Here is a 19,295-nt window from a genome sequence, read left to right as displayed (position 1 = left end):
GGTGCTAAATTTCTCAGGGCCATCTAGTGTTACCATGATTAAGTGTCATTTTCGTGTTTAATGAAGGTGGATTTTAAAGCCTTCAAATTTGATAATATACTATGTATCAAAAACTAAAACTGCATTTGTATTTTATTATATTCATTTTTAGTTTTTAGTTTTGTAGCAATTGAAATGTAATTTAGTTTAGTTTCAGTTTTTCGTGTTTTATTGCAGTTAACTGAAATTTTTTTCATTTAGTTTTATTTTCAGTAATGTTATTAACACTGGTTGTGCTTTTTGTTTTTTACATTTACATTCTATATACATTATTAAAATTACATATGTAGAAAAATTCTCCCAATGTTTCTGGCTCCACCAGTTCTCATTAATGCTCTGTAAATTAATTTATAGAAGGAATCTTTCCAGCAACATTTGCACATTGTGAATCTGTGAAGGAAAACACTGCACACCTTCCTGTTCCATTAATCATTCTTATCTCTTTTTCTGTTTTAGCTTATGTATTGATTTAGACTACTTTCACTGCATTATTTAAATCAATGAGCCTGATTCTTCACCTCCAAGGAGGGGAGAAGCTAATGGCTGATGAATACTTTTCATCAAGCAGACAAGTTTATCAAGGGTCATCAATGCTAATGAATTATACAGGATCCCTCTAGAACAAAAGTAAAACAATAGGTAGCAGATTTCAAGGACGTCTCTGTCATTAAAAATTAGTTCTGAGTAAAATGTATCTGTTTATTGTGGATGTTGTAGATCTTGTGTCCAAATTTAAGTAAATGTATTCATTGTACATAGTTGCCACTGTCTTGGAAAATCTATCAGGGAATTTTAGTATTTCCAGTCCTGGAAAATTCATGGCAAATAATAATAATACAAAATAAAAATAAAAACCATAGAAAAGTAATGTTTGGCTGTAAAATATATACAGCTATTTGTGAGAGCAATTTCTATACAATTACTTTTTAAAATCTTTATTCAAGTTCATTGGTCTAAAGTGTGGGAACCTGATTGTAAATGTTGTAGAACTTGTAGACAAAACTGAAATATTGCATGTCCTTTTTTTTTTATTTTCAGGAGCAAGGCAAAATCGGAGTCACATTCAACATCGGAACAGCTGACATTGTTGTGCAGGAGAGCAGCACCGCAGTAAATGACGGCAAGTACCATGTAGTGCGCTTCACCAGAAACGGGGGCAATGCCACACTTCAAGTGGACAACTGGGCCACCAACGAGTACTTCCCCTCAGGTAAGACATCTCACCGACTGTTTCAACCTTTGCCTTTTGACATCAATAAGATAAATGGACAATACACAGAACTGGACAGCAACTGCTTTTGTGCTATTTCTAAAGTCACTTTGTCTCCTCAGTGACTAAGCGGTGTACTTTCTAACATTTAGGAACATCCTGTGTGTGCCTCAATCACAACAGTAGCAACAAACAATGGATTTGCATCCTCTCTTTTTTTCCTTTAAATTTGGTGTCTTTCACATTAAACAAGGTCATTGAGATGGTCTTATTTCCCCACTCATAGCTGGCAAAGGAAAGAATTTTGTTTTTTGGCATGGCTTTGTGGGGTTTTCTGGAAACCAATGTCTGCAGTGACAAAGTGTGCTAGACAGCAGGTACTGTATGCCTCACGTTACATCAGTGACAAAAACTGGAAGATTATGGGTTGTGTTTTTAAAACACAGGTTCTTTCATGTAAATCTAGCATCTTTACTCACTTAATGTAATTTTTTGCATCTACTCCCAAGAAATTAATCCAAAACAAACAAAGAAAATCATGTGCTAGCAAAATTCCTTTTAAGGCAAGTCATTCACTTGGCCACCATCTTGGTAATGCCCCCTGGGCAGCTATTTTCTAGGCAAGCAAGTAGAGCTTCTATTTACTTGAAAGGGAAAAACCCCAGATAACTCCTTAACATTTCCAAGATGTCTGTTAAAGAGCATTTTAATAGAATCTGTTTCACCTGGAAAGCATCGCGTTCTAATTTTTGTGTATAAACATCTGATAAACATCTTAAAAAGAACAGAATTACTAAATTATAAAGATTATGCCTTAAAGACATCTGCTGTTTGTCCTATCAATATCTGAGATGAAACACCTTATAGACGTATTGCAGGTGAGCAAACACTCTGAAAATAGAAGTCTTCCTGTCTGGGTGATGTATGTGCTATAATGTCCAAAACTGTTTGTTAAGACTGCGTTTCAAGAAGATATATCAAGTCAACAATAAAATCTTAAAACAATGGTATTATAAATGTTACTTCTTTAGCTCAAATAATTTCTTCAAGCTTGTTCAGCTAATACACACCATAGAGGAAACAAACAGGCAGTTCCTCTATCGAAAAGGCATGAGGTACACGTCATCACGTGAAGATTTTCATTCCCATCTTCTCAGGTGTACATTTGGCAGGACAAACTTGGTCCTTCCATTACACATTTGCTTCAATGCAATAGTATTAAGTATCTTCTCAGTTAATGTTATTTTTGCTTTTATACTCCTAAAAGTCACTTTTATGCCATTCTAGTATGACTGGATAAATTGGAGAGGGACAGTAAGTCTAAAACCTAAGGTTGCTATGTCTTTAATGTATATATAAAAATCAAGATTAGTACTACTGTAGATCATTGAGTAGGGATGCTGTCGCAATGAATTACTTAACTAATGTACTATCAACTGGATCTTTCCTGTAATTCAGGTACATGGAGTATAGATTTAGTCATTACTTTCATTTATGGAAGTAAAACTGAGATTAGACTACGCTAACTTTCTCTATTTGTCTTCTAAGCTGAATCACGCATAAGACACACACTTAATAGGCCACATGGAAAGTCTCACCACCCACACTAGCCTTGAGCTAGCTAAGAGATTCTCACATGGAGAACACACTCACACTAATAACATTACCTGACTGTGCTCACTGCATCAACCAGTCAATGTTATGCTCTAATGTTGTTCCTGTAGCCCAGCTGGTAGAGCATGGCATGAGCAACAACAAGGACAAAGGTTTGAGTCCCAGTGAACACATTCATAAATGGATACCTTGAATGCACTGTAATTTGCATCGGATAAAAGTGTCTGCCAGACGGATAAATGTACTGTATATTGTCTTTTGGCTGTAGCATTGCATTTGGGTACTAGGGTTATTCAGGAAACAATTTCGAAAGAATTCTCACCTTGAGTCAGAGAAATGTGAACTTTTGCACAATTTCATGGAACATGTCTATACACAGATGCAGTGTAGAGTAATTTATCCAGTCTGTTACAGCAACATATATATTTTTTTCTTTTGGAACATCTCAGGGCATCAGTTTATGTTCCTGTCGGCGCTGAATAAACCCATTTTATGTGGCCAGCTCTGCTAATGCACCCATTTATCAGTCTGTCATTTATATGAATGATATTAGGCATGAAAAATACATGCTGCAGATGCATATGGATGCATTATACAGAAGTCAGTCCCTGCCTATTTTAGGTCGGAAGTTTCATTTTTGCCAACATGGGTTTTGCACCAGGAGATGAGAAAATATATCATGAGATTTATAGGTGGCACAGTTGTATAACACATGTATTTAAATGTCAGCAAAATGTACTTTCTCTGCCAAAGTTTCAACATGGTAATAAAATACAGTTGTGCTCAAAAGTTTGCATACCCTGGCAGAAATTGTGAAATTTTGGCATTGATTTTGAAAATATGACTGATCATGCAAAAAACAACTGTCTTTTATTTAAGGATAATGATCATATGAAGCCATTTATCATCACATAGTTGTTTGGCTCCTTTTTAAATCATAATGATAACAGAAATCTCCCAAATGGCCCATATCAAAAGTTTACATACCCTTGAATGTTTGGCCTTGTTACAGACACACAAGGTGACACACACAGGTTTAAATGGCAATTAAAGGTTAATTTCCCACACCTGTGGCTTTTTAAATTGCAATTAGTGCCTGTGTATATATAGTCAATGAGTTTGTTAGCTCTCATGAGGATACACTGAGCAGGCTAGATACTGAGCCATGGTGAGCAGAAAAGAACTTTCAAAAGACCTGCATAACAAGGTAATGGAACTTTATAAAGATGGAAAAGGATATAAAAAGATATCCAAAGCCTTGAAAATGCCAGTCAGTACTGTTCAATCACTTATTAAGAAGTGGACAATTCTGAGATCTCTTGATGCCAAGCCAAGGTCAGGTAGACCAAGAAAGATTTCAGTCACAACTGCCAGAAGAATTGTTCGGGATATGAAGAAAAACCCACAGGTAACCTCAGGATAAATACAGGCTGCTCTGGAAAAAGACAATGTGGTTGTTTCAAGGAGCACAATACGATGATACTTGAACAAAAAATGAGCTGCATGGTCGAGTTGCCAGAAAGAAGCCTTTACTGCGCCAATGCCACAAAAAATTCTGGTTACAATATGCCCGGCAACACCTTGACATGCCTCACAGCTTCTGGCACACTGTAATTTGGAGTGACGAGACCAAAATAGAGCTTTGTTTGGAGAGGGGTCAACAAGGCCTATAGTGAAAAGAATACCATCCCCACTGTGAAGCATGGTGGTGGCTCACTGATGTTTTGGGGGTGTGTGAGCTCTTAAGGCACGGGGAATCTTGTGAAAATTGATGGCAAGATGAATGCAGCATGTTATCAGAAAATACTGGCAGAAAATTAGCATTCTTCTGCACGAAAGCTGCGCATGGGACACTCTTGGACTTTCCAGCACGACAATGACCCTAAGCACAAGGGCAAGTTGACCCTCCAGTGGTTACAGCAGAACCACTGGTTCTGGAGTGGCCATCACAGTCTCCTGACCTTAATATCATCGAGCCACTCTGGGGAGATCTCAAACGTGCAGACAACCAAAGACTTTGCATGACCTGGAGGCATTTTGCCAAGACGAATGGGCAGCTATACTACCTGCAAGAATTTGGGGCCTCATAGACAACTATTACAAAAGACTGCACGCTGTCATTGATGCTAAAGGGGGCAATACACAGTATTAAGAACTAAGGGTATGCAGACTTTTGAACATGGGTTATTTCATTTTTTTCTTTGTTGCCATGTTTTGTTTTATGATTGTGCCATTCTGTTATAACCTACAGTTGAATATGAATCCCATAAGAAATAAAGAAATGTGTTTTGCCTGCTCACTCATGTTTTCTTTAAAAATGGTACATATATTACCAATTCTCCAAGGGTATGCAAACTTTTGAGCACAGTTGAAGTCAAAAGTTTACATACACCTTAGCCAAATACATTTAAACTCCTCACATTTAATCATAGATAACATTCCCTGTCTTAGGTCAGTTAGGATCACTACTTTATTTTAAGAATGTGAAATGTCAGAATAACAGAAGAGGTAATTATTTATTTTAGCTTTTATTCCTTTCATCACATTCCCATTGGGTCAGAAGTTTACATACAATTTGTTAGTATTTGGTAGCATTGCCTTTAAATTGTTTAACTTTGGTCAAACGTTTTGGGTAGCCTTCCACAAGCTTCTCAAAATAAGTTGCTGGAATTTTGGCCCATTCCTCCAGACAGAACTGGTGTAACAGAGTCAGGTTTGTAGGCCTTCTTGCATGCACATGCTTTTTCAGTTCTGCCCACACATTTTCTATCAGATTGAGGGCAGGGCTTTGTGATGGCCACTCCAATACCTTGGCTTTGTTGTCCTTAAGCCATTTTGCTACAACTTTGGAGGTGTTCTTGGGGTCATTGTCCATTTGCAAGACCCATTTGCTGACTGAGCTTTAACTTCTTGGCTGATGTCTTGAGATGTTGCTTCAATATATCCACATAATTTTCCTTCCTCATGATGCCATCTATTTTGTAAAGTGTACAAGTCCATCCTGCAGCAAAGCACTCCCACAACATGATGCTGCCACCCCCATGCTTCACAGTTGGAATGGTGTTCTTTGGCTTGCAAGCCTCACCATTTTTCCTCCAAACATAACATTGGTCATTATTGCAAAAAAGTTCAATTTTTGTTTCATCAGACCAGAGGAAATTTGATCTTTCTACCCATGTGCACTTGCAACCTGTAGTCTGGCTTTATGGCAGTATTGGAGCATTGGTTTCTTCCTTGCTGAGCAGCCTTTCAGGTTATGTCAATATAGGACTTGTTTTACTGTGGATATAGATACTTGTCTACCTGTTTCCTCTAGCATCTTCAAAGTCCTTTGCTGTTGTTCTGGGATTTATTTGCACTTTTTGCACCATACTACATTCATCTCTAGGAGACAGAATGTGTCTCCTTCCTGAGCGGTATGATGGCTGCGTGGTCCCATGGTGTTTATACTTGCATACTATTGTTTGTACAGATGAACGTGGTATTTTCAGGCATTTGGAAATTTCTCCCAAGGATGAACCATACTTGTTGAGGTCCACAATTGTTTTTTTTCTGAGGTTTCGACTGATTTCTTTTGATTTTCCCATGATGTTAAGCAAAGAGGCACTGAGTTTGAAGGTTAGCCTTAAAATACATCCACAGGTACACCTCCAACTGACTCTAATTAGCCAATTAGCCTATCAGAAGCTAATTGGCTAATTGCCTAAAGGCTTGATATCATTTTCTGGAATTTTCCAAGCTGCTTTAATACACAGTTAACTTAGTGAATGTAAACTTCTGACCCACTGGAATTTTGATATAGTTGATATAGATACAGTATTACTCGCATCATGCACAAAGTAGATGTCCTAAACGACTTCCCGAAACTATAGTTTGCTAATATAAAATCTATGGAGTGGTTAAAAAATTAGTTTTAATGACTTCAACCTAAGTGTATTTAAACTTCTGACTTCAACTGTATATTCCGATAGCCACCTGCAAACGGGATATTATTATGCTTGAAGACAGGTGTCCCCTCATGGCAGCCTGTAATGTTTGATTTTTCAATTTTAACTTGATAGGACATCGATTAAGAAATATCATCTGTGGATTTGTGCATGTCAGGGTCTCTTTGACAAAGCTGCAGTCCTTACAAGTAAATTGGTGGTGCACTGCCATGGTATTCTTTATTTAATGTATAGGCTAAATGAGGCAAATTCTTGAAGACCTTCAGAGCACTGAACCATACCAAGCATCTGTGCTTTATTTTCCTAAGGCTTCAAAAAACTAATGCCTAATAGTTCCACCACATCAGTTCCAGGGCTGTGCTTTTGCCAAGTACCATTACACCACCTTGCAGTGCTAAGCACACACAAATAACAAGGGCAAGTTAGCTCATTGTGTCTTTCAAGCACACTACCAATTTATCTCCCATGGGTCCCGAGAGGTCAAGCAGAGATGTCCACAGGGCTCCAAGCACAGTCACCTAAAGCTTATGACTGTCATTACAATGTAACCCAAGGCTATGTGAAGAATACTCAAATAAATTTACACCAACCATCACTTTGAGAATAAATTGTGCTGTGCTTGTCCATTCACCATACTTGTTTAGAGATATTCAGAGCCAAGTGTCATAATACAACCCTCTCACCCTCCAGTAATTGCTAATGAATATGAGCAAGCATATAAAAAACTACTTTTTTTGCCAGCATTAGTTGTTGGTCGTAGGCAAGTGTGTGTGCTTTTGGCTGGATTTGCTTGGATTTTTCCAGAAAATGCTGAAGGGGGATTCAACCATTTCCATTTAAGTTTGGAGTCTGCAACATGGAGTTGAAATCAGCAGAATCTTCTCTCGCTCACTCACTTCACTTTACCATATAATGGACTTATGGAGTGGAAATGTAGTTTTCTAACTCACTGCAAGAGTGAGATAAGCAACTCCTTTACAAAGAAACTGTACCTTCCTGTAATATGGACCAACAACTCCTAGCCATAAGACGATATATTTAGAAAGCAGCAGATGCTAAGTCATGTGAAGAACTGTACTTGTTACTGATAACTACTGTGCATTCAAACATTAGCAGCTGCATTAAATGTTACTTAAAATCTGATCTTATCCAAGGGTGTTTACAACAGAATGGCAGTCATATCAATTATCATTACAATACACCTGTTTAATTCAGAAGGAAATTGATGTTAATGACTTCCAGCAACTTCAGCAAAGGCTGTATGTCACCTCACTGTTGACTTGTGAAAGACCCTGAAAAACGGTATATTTAATTAGTTTTATTATTATTATTATTATTATTATTATTTATGTTTTTTATTTTTTATTTTTGTATTTTTTTTTGCATTTAGAAAGGATTTTAAAGGGCAAATAGAGAGAGGCTTAAATCCTGAGCAGAATCCCATCCCTCACATAGTGAACTTTTGTCTTGTAGCTCTAACTTTCCAAAGCGATTTGCAGTCTAGTCATTTGATTCCAGCTCTACCTGTAATGTAGGCTGGGATCTGTCTGAGAAGAGTTGGAGGCTGTTAGAGTTGGAGTCAAGACCAGACCCTCCAAAACACAGGGAAGACACCGCAGAGACCACACCTCGCCCAGAGAGAGGGGGGGATATTTAAGTGGAAGAATACGTCACATGGTCTTTCCAACCATGTGGAGAGGGGAGGAGTTACTACAAACATGGAGACTGGGGCAGAGCGGCTCTGCCCAAGGAAAACGCAGTTTGCCAAAGGGGAAACGAATTAGCGGAAGATATACATCGCATGGGGTTAGCCTTACAAGGAACCGCCACATGCGGAGCACCTATCCCAGAACAGGACTCTTAGTTAGCACGTGTACTGGGCCGGCAGTGAATCTCTTCGAAAACTCGACTGCCACAGGGCTTGGAGGAAGTCAACCAGGGAACAAATTTTTTGAACATTACTGGGAATTAATGGTGCACATCTTCAGCTCAGAAGGAGGTGGAAGGCGCTACGTGCAAGCGATACACCCGGCCGGCTATCCTGGGCTTATCCGCTTGTGTTGTGTGCCACTACCTGGGATGAAACCGGTTCCATCTGGAGGTTGTAGAAACTTGCAAAGGTGTTGGATGTTGCCCAGCCTGCTGCTCTGCAAATGTCTGTTAGAGAGGCACCCCTGGCCAGGGCCCAGGAAGCCGCTACTCCCCTGGTAGAATGGGCTCGTAGCCCTACCGAGGGCAGCATGTCCTGGGCGTGATATGCCATAGTTATGGCATCAATGAGCCAGTGGCGATCCTCTGCTTGGAGACAGCGCTTCCTTTCCGCTGTGCGCCAAAGCAGACAAAGAGCTGCTCAGAGATTCTAAAGCTATGCGTGCGATCCAAATAGATGCGTAAAGCGTGCACCGGACACAGCAATGACAGGGCTGGGTATGCCTCCTCCTGGGGCAGCGCTTGCAGGTTCACCACCTGGTCCCTAAAAGGGGTGGTGGGAACCTTGGGTCTCAGGATCACGTGAGAGTAACCCGGACCGAACTCCAGGCACGATTCACTGACAGAGAGTGCTTGCAGGTCTCCTACCCTCTTGATGGAAGTGAGCGCAGTCAGGAGGGCAGTCTTCAAGGAGAGTGCCTTAAGCTCGGCTGACTGCAAAGGCTCAAAGGGGGCTCTCTGTAGACCCTGAAGAACTACAGAGAGGTCCCATGAGGGAACGAGGCGCGGTCTGGAGGGATTCAGCCTCCTGGCGCCTCTTAGGAACCTGATGATCAGCTCGTGCTTCCCTAAGGACTTACCGTCGACTGCGTCATGGTGTGCTGCTATGGCGGCAACGTACACCTTCAAGGTGGAAGGGGACAGCCTCCCTTCAGACCTCTCCTGCAGGAAGGAAAGCACTGATCCGACTGCGCATCTCTGGGGGTCTTCCCGTCGGGAAGAACACCACTTAGCGAACAGACGCCACTTAAAGGCATACAGGCGCCTCGTAGAGGGGGCCCTAGCCTGAGTGATCATGTCTACCACCGCAGGTGCCAGACATGGAGATTCCAGAGGTCTGGTCGCGGGTGCCAGAGGGTGCCTCGGTGAGGGCATACCAGAGCAGGCAGTGGGAGGATTCTTGGGAGGCGAACAGGTCCACCTGTGCCGGTCCGAATTGACTCCAAATCAGCTGGACCACCTGAGGGTGGAGTCTCCACTCTCCCCTGAGGGTAACCTGAGCAAGAAACCGTGTCTTGTCGGCCTCACCCATCTCGACCAGGTTGAGCCAAAGGTGGCGCTCATGGACCACTAGTGTGGCCATCGTCCGCCCAAGAGACCACGCCATGACCTTCGTCACTCAGAGAGTGAGGTCGGTCACCAAGCGCAGTTCCTGCATCAAATCTGGGGCAGAACTACCCTCGTGCAGTTCTTTCAATGCCTTGGCTTGGTGGACATGCAGGAGAGCCATGGCATGCAGGGCAGAGGCGGCTTGTCCAGCAGCGCTGTAGGCTTTAGCCGTCAGAGATGACGTGAGCCTACAGGGCTTGGACGGGAGCTTAGGGCGTCCACGCCAGGTGGCGGGTGCTCTGCGAGCATAGGTGCACCGCGATCGCCTTATCCACCAGGGGAATCACCATATAGCCCCTGGCCGCCCCACCATCGAGGGTAGTGAGAGCGGGGGAACTGCGGAATCGGGGCCGGGCAGTAAAAGGTGCCTCCCATGATTCCTCGTGCACTTCTGGGCAGAATGGCACTGGAGCGGGGCGTGGCTGCTTTGAGTGGGAAAGCATGTCCATCATTGCGGCATCAGCCTGTGACTGGGCAATCGTCCCCGAGGGGGGAAGCCCAGCTGAGGCTTCTGTGTCCGACTGGACAAGCCCGCTCTCTGATGCTGCACTCGAGAGCTTATCATCTTCACGAACAAGAAGCCAGACTTGCCGTGAGATGAGCCGTCGATCTCATCCAGAAGCCCGATTGGGGCAGACAAGTGTGTTGGGGAATGGGAGGTCTGCGGGGGGATACCCGGCGGAGACAATCCCATTGGGGTCCCCAAATTGCCCCCAGTGCTAGCCACGCTGGCCTCATACCCGTAGGTAGAAGTAAGGGAGCCGCTGGGGTGGCTTGCTTTCTTACGAAAGCATGATTTCGGCTTGCTTGCTTTCTTACGAAAGCAAGCCGCGACCACAACATTGCATGGTCATGATCTCGCAATGAGAACATGAACCATCCACAAACGCTGCCTCCATGTGGGTCGCGCCCAGACACGAAAGACAGCGATCATGACCATCCGAAGTTGAGAGATAACGACCGCAACCAGGAATAACACACAATCGGAAAGGCATCTTTAAAAAGACGCGTCTTTAAAAAGACGTTCCGTGTGTGCGCTCTTTTAGAGAAATATATACTCTTTTAGAGGAAAAAAGCTCTTTCAGAAAATATACTCTATTGTTTTCTGCCGAAGTGCCCAGGGGCATTCTCTGCAGTGCACCAGTGCAGAGGAGGGAGAAGCCACTGAAATGTGCTGTCAGATCCAGCAGAGAATTCAGCTCAATGAGCATGACCGTTCGGCTCCAAAGAGAAAATCTGAATGAGTGATTGCATACCAGCTCCTTTTATACCTGTATGTCCTGGGGGAGTGGCATGCAAATACCACTCGCCAATTTTCATTGGCCTTTTATCAAAGACCAGAGGTGTCTCGGGCTCCCAAGAGTGACCCCTAGTGTCACTACATCGACAAAATGTCGAGTGAGTGACAAATAGGGAACCCACTTAGCTACCCTAAACCTTAAACCTAAACAAACCAATAGTGTCACAAAAAGTAATGTGTGATATGAAAAATGCAATTGCTAAAGCAACCACAACATTGTGTAGTGCTTCAGTGATACTTTCAACTCAGGTGTCGACTTGTGTGCTCTTTAGGGCATGTACCCTGGTCCTTTGCTTCGCAAGTGCAGCTCTCTATCAGTATAGCTACCAAACATTTTAATCACCCTCAAACAAGCTTGGAAATGTAGTTGGTTATGTAAAAAAATAACAGTTTTTAGAAAACTAAAAAAATAACGCAATTAATCATGCTCCCGACCTGGACATAAATTACATAATAAGAAATGTTCCTGCTATCGGAGCAATGATGCAGTACGGGGCAGTCAATGCTCCAGCTGTACAGGCAACATGACTCGTCAACCAAGGAGCAGGCAGCACAGTCTTCCACAGATGCACTTTTACACCCAAAGACAGCTGGACCGAGCTGGGATCTCAAATTGTGTGTTTTTGAAAGTTTCAAACTACATTTAACTTTGCACATCCTACTAAAAACACAGCGCTTAAGACTATATGCGCTGAAAACTTGTGAGACGCAACATACCCAAAGTGAAACGCTCCAAAAGCATCCGTTTGATGCACAATTGCATAGACCAACAATTAAAAATAGAGCAGAGGGATGTAGGCCAATCATAGGGGTATGTTCAATTATATGAAAATAATACAAACAATATTTGTACTTTAAAGACACTTTTTGTATTGTCTAAATGCTTTACTTGTTTGTTGCCAAAGTATATATATCTGATGTAATGTACTTATTTTAATTGTCTGAATTATAATATTTATTATACATTATATTTATGATTATTTTATTAATTCTATTTTTAAATGACCTTTATTTGGAGCCCTTTCTCAGTAAACACTAAAATGTGATTAAGTAACTGGCACATCATGCAATTAATTTGATTAAAAATGTTTATTAATTGGCAACCCTAGTTAAAATGTATTGCCTTACAAGGCAAGCGCTGTAGTAAAAGTGTTTAGATGTCATAAAATAGCATTGTGTGAGGAACAGGGAGAAGAGTAAATGTTTATAAACTGTTCATGTGCAGTTTTACTGGTGATTTGTGTGAAAGGGATTAAAAGTCATTATCGGAGTAGTGCCTCTGGTGTTCATTTCACCAGGAAACTTCTGCAATGCATACAAAGACCCACGTAAAAATCATTTTGCCAAAATGTTGGTATAGTAACTTGATTCTATGAGATCAGGTTGCAAATTATTGCCTAAAGGAAAAGTTCATCAAAAAGAGAAGCAAATAACCTGAGGGAAACTTAAAAATCATCTTTACATTTCCAAAACTGAGCAAAGTGAATGGAATCAGTCCAAATCTTTATCACTCCGTCTGCAGCCCCAAACTGTCCCACATACCCCTGCAGTTTGGCAGGAAATATCAGTGTGTGTCAATCAGTCTGGAGCTTGATGCTATGTTCGAGAGACAAGCATATTCGTAGGAGAGGGGTTACAAAAAGAGCACAGAGGGGATGTTATATCATTTTTGACACACGTGTGCACACTATGATGGCTCAACCATGTGTGTCTGTGTCTACTTCTTTGTGCATGTGTGTTTCGAAGGAAATGAGTTCTGTCTTTATGGCTGTGCCAGGGCTTTTTGATGTTCCTCTGTCTGCTTTGGCAGCTCCAGGACCCAGGCTGGGTAATAGTGAATGACAGCAGGGAAAATGGTAGACAATTACATAGTGGCTTTGGTTCATAGCACCATACTTCAGTCAAATCACTGGATCATTTTTGGTTCCATCAACAAATTTGGTTGAAATATTCAGTTTTCTCATTTGCTGTCCCTTCCCGGACACACTGCTGAAAACTGCTGATCATCACCGATCCTCCACCAAATTTCACAGTGGGTGCGAGACTCTGTGGCTTGAAGGATCATTTTGCAGTGGTCTCTTAATTTGTTTCCAGAGCTGTAAATCAGTATTCAGTATTCAGCTTCCATTATATAGTATATGTTATGGGGGCCCAAACTGGAAAAGCTCAAATTTGATAGTTGGCCTACTATGATCATTATAGTGAAAATGATTGTGTGTATAAATTGAATTTATATATTCAGATTTATAATTATATTTTCAAGAATAATTACATTTAAAACAATACATACATTATTTCTAACTATATAATCAAATTTCAATAATATATTATGATTTATTACTATTTGTTTCAGATTTACAATTAAATATTGGGATTTATAACATTATATTCAGACTTACAACTATATATTTAGAATTGATATAATTATTTCCTGCATATATATATATATATATATACAGGGTTGGGGAGTAACAGAATACATGTAACGGGATTACGTATTTAAAATACAAAATATAAGTAACTGTATTCCACTACAGTTACAATTTAAATCATTGGTAATTAGAATACAGTAAGTATTTTGATTACTGAAGAGATTACTTTGCATTTTATTGTCATTTGTTTCATTTAATATTTAGTCCTTTCAGATGGAAAACATTTATACATATAAATTATGTGATCCAAAGTGCATTTGAGCAGCGGTGAAACACTTTCTTATGATCTGTATTCTGTCATCTGTAGTGGAATACATTTCAAAAGTAACCCTCCCAACCCTGTATGTGTGTGTGTGTGTGTGTGTGTGTGTGTGTGTGTGTACACACAAGCACACACACGCATATACACTGGTGGCCAAAAGTTTGGAATAATGTATATATTTTGCTGTTTTTGCAAGGAAATTGTTACTTTAATTCACCAAAGTGGCATTCAACTGAACACAAAGTATAGTCAGGACATTACTGATGTAAAAAAACATCACCATCACTATTTGAAAAAAAGTCATTTTTGATCAAATCTAAGCAGGCCCCATTTCCAGCAGCCATTACTCCAAGACCGTATCCTTGAATAATCATGCTAAATTGCTAATTTGGTAATAGAAAATCACTTGCCATTATGTCAAACACAGCTGCAAGCTATTTGGTTTGTTAAATGAATCTTAACATTGTCTTTGTGTTTGTTTTTGAGCTGACACAGTATGCAATAGACTGGCATGTCTTAAGGTCAATATTAGGTAAAATATGGCAAAAAAGAAACAGCTTTCTCTAGAAACTCGTTAGTCAATCATTGTTTTGAGGAATGAAGGCTATACAATGCTTAAAATTGCCAAAAAACTGAAGATTTCATACAAAGGTGTACACTACAGTCTTCAAAGACAAAGGACAACTGGTTCTAACAAGGACAGAAAGAAATGTGGAAGGCCCATATGTACAACTAAACAAGAGGATAAGTACATCAGAGTCTCTAGTTTGAGAAATAGACGCATCACATGTCCTCAGCTGACAGCTTCATTGAATTCTACCCGCTCAACACCAGTTTCATGTACAACAGTAAAGAGAATACTCAGTGGTGTAGGCCTTATGGGAAGAATTGCAAAGAAAAAGCCACTTTTGAAACAGAAAAACAAAGAAAAGGTTAGAGTGGGCAACGAAACACAGACTTTGGACAACAGATAATTGGAAAAGAGTGTTATGGATCTTAACCCCATTGAGCATTTATGGGATCAGCTAGACTGTAAGGTGTGTGAGAAGTGCCCGACAAGACAGCCACATATATGCCAAGTGCTACAGGAAGCGTGGGGTGAAATGTCACCTGAGTATCTGGACAAACTAACAGCTTTGAGGATTTTTTGATGAGAACTCTTTGAAATAGTTTAAGAAGTTCTGAAAATTTTTTTTTTTTTATTGTAATAGTAATTTTTCACATTATTAATTTCCTGAGTATACATTGTGATCAGTTGAATGCCACTTTGGTGAATTCAAGTACCAGTTTCTTTCCATAAGAGCAAAATCTGTACATTATTCCAAACTTTTGCCTGCCAGCAGTGGTGCCTGCAGATGTGTGCTCCGACTGACCTGAGAAATATTTACTCTCAGAATATTTCACCAATCATAAAATGTGTCCCATATTTCTGTTGGCTGTTTAAAAGAACTAGCAATGCCCAATTTGCGAATGAGTAATTCTTTTGAGTCATTCTTTTCAGTAAATTGGCCAAACAAGCTTGTAAAACGGTCTGAATTGATTCGTGATTCAGTACAATTCGTTCAGACTGCTCTCTCATTTTCTCAGTTTGGAGCGGTTTCTCACACAGTAAATCAGTATCTGGATATTTACGAATACAGCACTGAATACAGTGTAAATTTACCTACAGTCAACTGAAACAAAAGTCTGTCTTTTTGAGAGGTAACTTTGCGAGGTAACTTCAGCTAGTGCTGTGGCATGTGAACAAGGGGCTGTTCAAACTGAACGTGTTTTTACATTTGCTCGCGCTCTTTTTCAACTGTTTTCCATGTAAACATTCGCTAGATAGATGTCTTTTGACAGCTGCATCACGTTTCACTGTATTTTTAGCATCTCTCACGGGAGCGCTGCATTTGTAGATGCTGTGTCAAATTAAAAGAACTTCTTTAACTGATAAAAATGCATCTCGAGACACCTGCGTTCTGCTCTATTCATTGTGGTGCATTTAGCTTTTTAGCACGAAAACACGTCTGTCTGAACAATTACTGGAAGAAATGCTTTAGCAAACAGTTACATGAATGCTACTCATACGCAAGAAAATAAATAAATGCTTATCTCAAAGTCACCAAAATTTAATGCTTTGGTGTTGTTTTTTACCACCAAAAAAAATCTCACGGAGGAGCATGCCCCCGGACCCCCCTAGATTATGGTTTATTAGGCAGATTTAGAGGTCTGCAACCCTCTTCAGGTTTGTAATTAATGAAAAAATAAACAGGCCTACCGATCTTGTTTCGTGCACGCGCTCTCACTCACAGATGTGCGTGCGACGGACAAGTTAGGGGCCGTTCACACCGAATGTATTTTTGCGCACATCTGTTCTGTTTTCCCATAGTTTAAACACTTGCTGGATGAATGTCTTTGACATTTGCACCGTATCTTGCTTTTTCTTCAGCGTCTCGTGCAGGACCGGCACAGTTTAAACAAGTTAAAAAGAACTTCACATTTTCAGAAACGCATGTTGAGACACCTGCACTCTGTTTCATTCTTTGCGCTGCATCTAGATTGTTTTTAGCGCAGTTGTCACAAAGATTCAACAATCTGAATAATTTATTTATAAATTTCAATAACTTTGCAATACAGTTCCCTAACTGTCACTCACTCGACGTTGGTGTCGATGTAGTGACACTAGGGGTCACTCTTGGGAGTCAGAGACACCTCTGGTCTTGATAAAAGGCCAATGAAAATTAGCCAGTGGTATTTGCATGCCACTCCCCCAGACATACGTGTATAAAAGGAGCTGGTATGCAACCACTCATTCAGATTTTCTCTTCGGAGCCGAACGGTCATGCTCATTGAGCTGAATAGCACTGTTCATTCACCTCTGCTGGATCTGACGGCGCATTTCAGCGGCTTCTCCCTCCTCTGCACTGGTGCACTGCAGAGAAAGCCCCTGGGCGCTTCGGCAGAAAAACTAGAGAGTATATCTTCTGAAAGAGCGTTTTTCCCCTCTAAAAGAGTATATTTCTCTAAAAGAGCGCACACACGGAACGTCTTTTTAAAGACGCGTCTTTCTAAAGATGCCTTTCCGATCGTGTGTTATTCCTGGTTGCGGTCGTTTTCTCTCAACTTCGGATGGTCATGATCGCTGTCTTTCGTGTCTGGGCGCGACCCACACGGAGGCAGCGTTTATGAATGGTTCATGTTCTCACTGCGAGAACATGACCATGGCAATGTTGCGGTCGCGGCTTGCTTTCATAAGAAAGCAAGCCACCCCAGCGGCTCCCCGCCTCGGTCCTCCTACCTACGGGTATGAGGTCAGTACGGCTAGCACTGGGGGTGATTTGGGGACCTCAATGGGATCGCCTCCGCCGGGTATCCACCCGCGGACCTCCCATTCCCCAGCACGCTCGTCTGCCCCAGTCGGGCTTCCGGATGAGTTCGCCGACTCATCGCACGGCGAGTCTGGCTTCTTGTTCCGGGCCCGCGAAGATGATGAGCTCTCGAGCGCAGCATCGGAGAGCGGGCTTGTCCAGTTGGACGCAGAAGCCTCAGCTGGGCTTCCCCCTTCGGGGACGGTCACCCAGTTACAGGCCGATGCCAAAATGAAGGACATGCTTTCCCGGACGGCCGCGAGCGTCGGGCTAGAGTGGAACCCTCCGCTCTCCCCTGAACCCTCGCGGCTTGATGATTAGTTTCTGGGCTTGCGGCGCCGCTCAAACCAGCCGCGCCCCGCTCCAGTGCCATTCTTCCCAGAGGTGCATGAGGAGCTGACGAAGTCGTGGGAGGCACCTTTTACTGCCCGACCCCGACTCCGCAGTTCCCCCGCACTCACAACCCTCGATGGCGGGGCGGCCAGGAGCTATATGGCGATTCCCCCGGTGGATAAGGTGCTCGCGGTGCACTTATGCCCGCAGAGCGCCGCCACCTGGCGTGGATGCCCTAAGATCCAGTCCAAGCCCTGTAGGCTCACGTTGTCCCTGACAGCTAAGGCCTACAGCGCTGCTGGACAAGCCACCTCTGCCCTGCACGCCATGGCTCTCCTGCAGGTCCACCAAGCCAAGGTGCTGAAAGAACTGCACAAGGGTAGTTCTGCCCCAGATTTGATGCAGAAACTGCGCTCGGCGACCAACCTCGCCCTCCGGGTGACGAAGGTCACGGCGCGGTCTCTCGGGCAGACGATGGCCACACTAGTGGTCCAGGAGCGCCACCTTTGGCTCAACCTGGTCGAGATGGGTGAGGCCGACAAGACACAATTCCTTGCTGCCCCCATTTCCCAGGCGGGCCTATTCGGCGACACCGTTGAGGACTTTGCCCAGCAGTTCTCGACGGTAAAGCAGCAGACGGAAGCAATCTGGCACATCCTGCCCCGGCGCGGCTCAAGATCCCGCACCCCGTCTGCTCGTTGCCAAGGGCGTCTCCCTGCGGTGACTGCACCGGCTCCACCGCAGCCCGCCCCTCCGGCCCGGCCCCGGCATGAAGCCCACCGCAGGAAGCCGACGCCACCCGTCTCACAGCTGGCGCTGAAGAACCCACGAAGGTCCTCGAAGTGCCCCTGAGACGGGCAAACCAGGGACGAGGGAACCCACTCACGTGGAGCTGGTAAAAAGACCACTCCATCCCCCGGTGGAGGGCCGGGTGGAAAATCTTTTGTTGCTTTTTTGTTTGATTTCGCCGCACGCCCAAGTGGCTGCAGTACCCAACAGTTCAGCAAAAGAGTGGCTTCCTTCCTCCCTGGGTCACATACCCGGTGTGTACGGTCGTCACCACGACTACCGTCCACGGGCTTTTTCTCGCAGGATTGGCACTCCAGCGGTGCCCTTTCCGCCCCTAAGTGCCCAGCTGTGGCACACAGCCGCCCCCGATGTGGCAGCCTCCACGGGTTACGAGGACAGGCCTCTTCCTCCCCCGTCTCAGGCTGTTCCAGGGGTGGTCACAAGGAGCCAGGTAAGTGCTTCGATGTCCCTAGACTCAGCACAGCCACGACAGGGTCCGCGACTGCATTGGCACATCAACTGCCTCGAGTTACTAGCAATTCTGCTCGCCCTGCGGAGGTTCCGGCCGTTGATCCAATGCAAGCACGTGCTAGTTCGGACGGACAGCATGGCAGCGGTAGCATATGTCAACCGCCAAGGCGGTCTGCGCTCTCGCTGTATGTCACAACTCGCCCGCCGTCTCCTCCTCCAGAGTCAGCAGC

The 19,295-nt window shown here is 43.0% G+C and overlaps 1 protein-coding gene across 16 annotated transcripts in view; it reads left to right on the top strand.

Annotated features, from left to right (window-relative positions):
- Positions 1–19,295, top strand: part of LOC127411478 (neurexin-3a-like) — a 501,739-nt gene that overhangs the window by 425,572 nt on the left and 56,872 nt on the right. For all 16 annotated transcript variants that reach the window (XR_007892290.1, XR_007892289.1, XR_007892288.1 and 13 more), the window contains one exon: positions 1,078–1,249. Coding sequence is in view for 13 of the 16 variants with exons in the window: in XM_051647066.1 (XP_051503026.1) it covers positions 1,078–1,249 (172 nt within the window). In the remaining 3 variants the exon portion in view is untranslated. The remainder of the gene's footprint in view (positions 1–1,077; positions 1,250–19,295) is intronic.

The sequence above is a fragment of the Myxocyprinus asiaticus genome, chromosome 20 (genome assembly GCF_019703515.2).
Source record: "Myxocyprinus asiaticus isolate MX2 ecotype Aquarium Trade chromosome 20, UBuf_Myxa_2, whole genome shotgun sequence".
In the NCBI taxonomy this organism is placed as follows: domain Eukaryota; kingdom Metazoa; phylum Chordata; class Actinopteri; order Cypriniformes; family Catostomidae; genus Myxocyprinus; species Myxocyprinus asiaticus.
The sequence above is the reverse complement of the archived record's forward strand: the minus strand, read 5'-3'. Positions and strand labels throughout refer to the sequence as shown.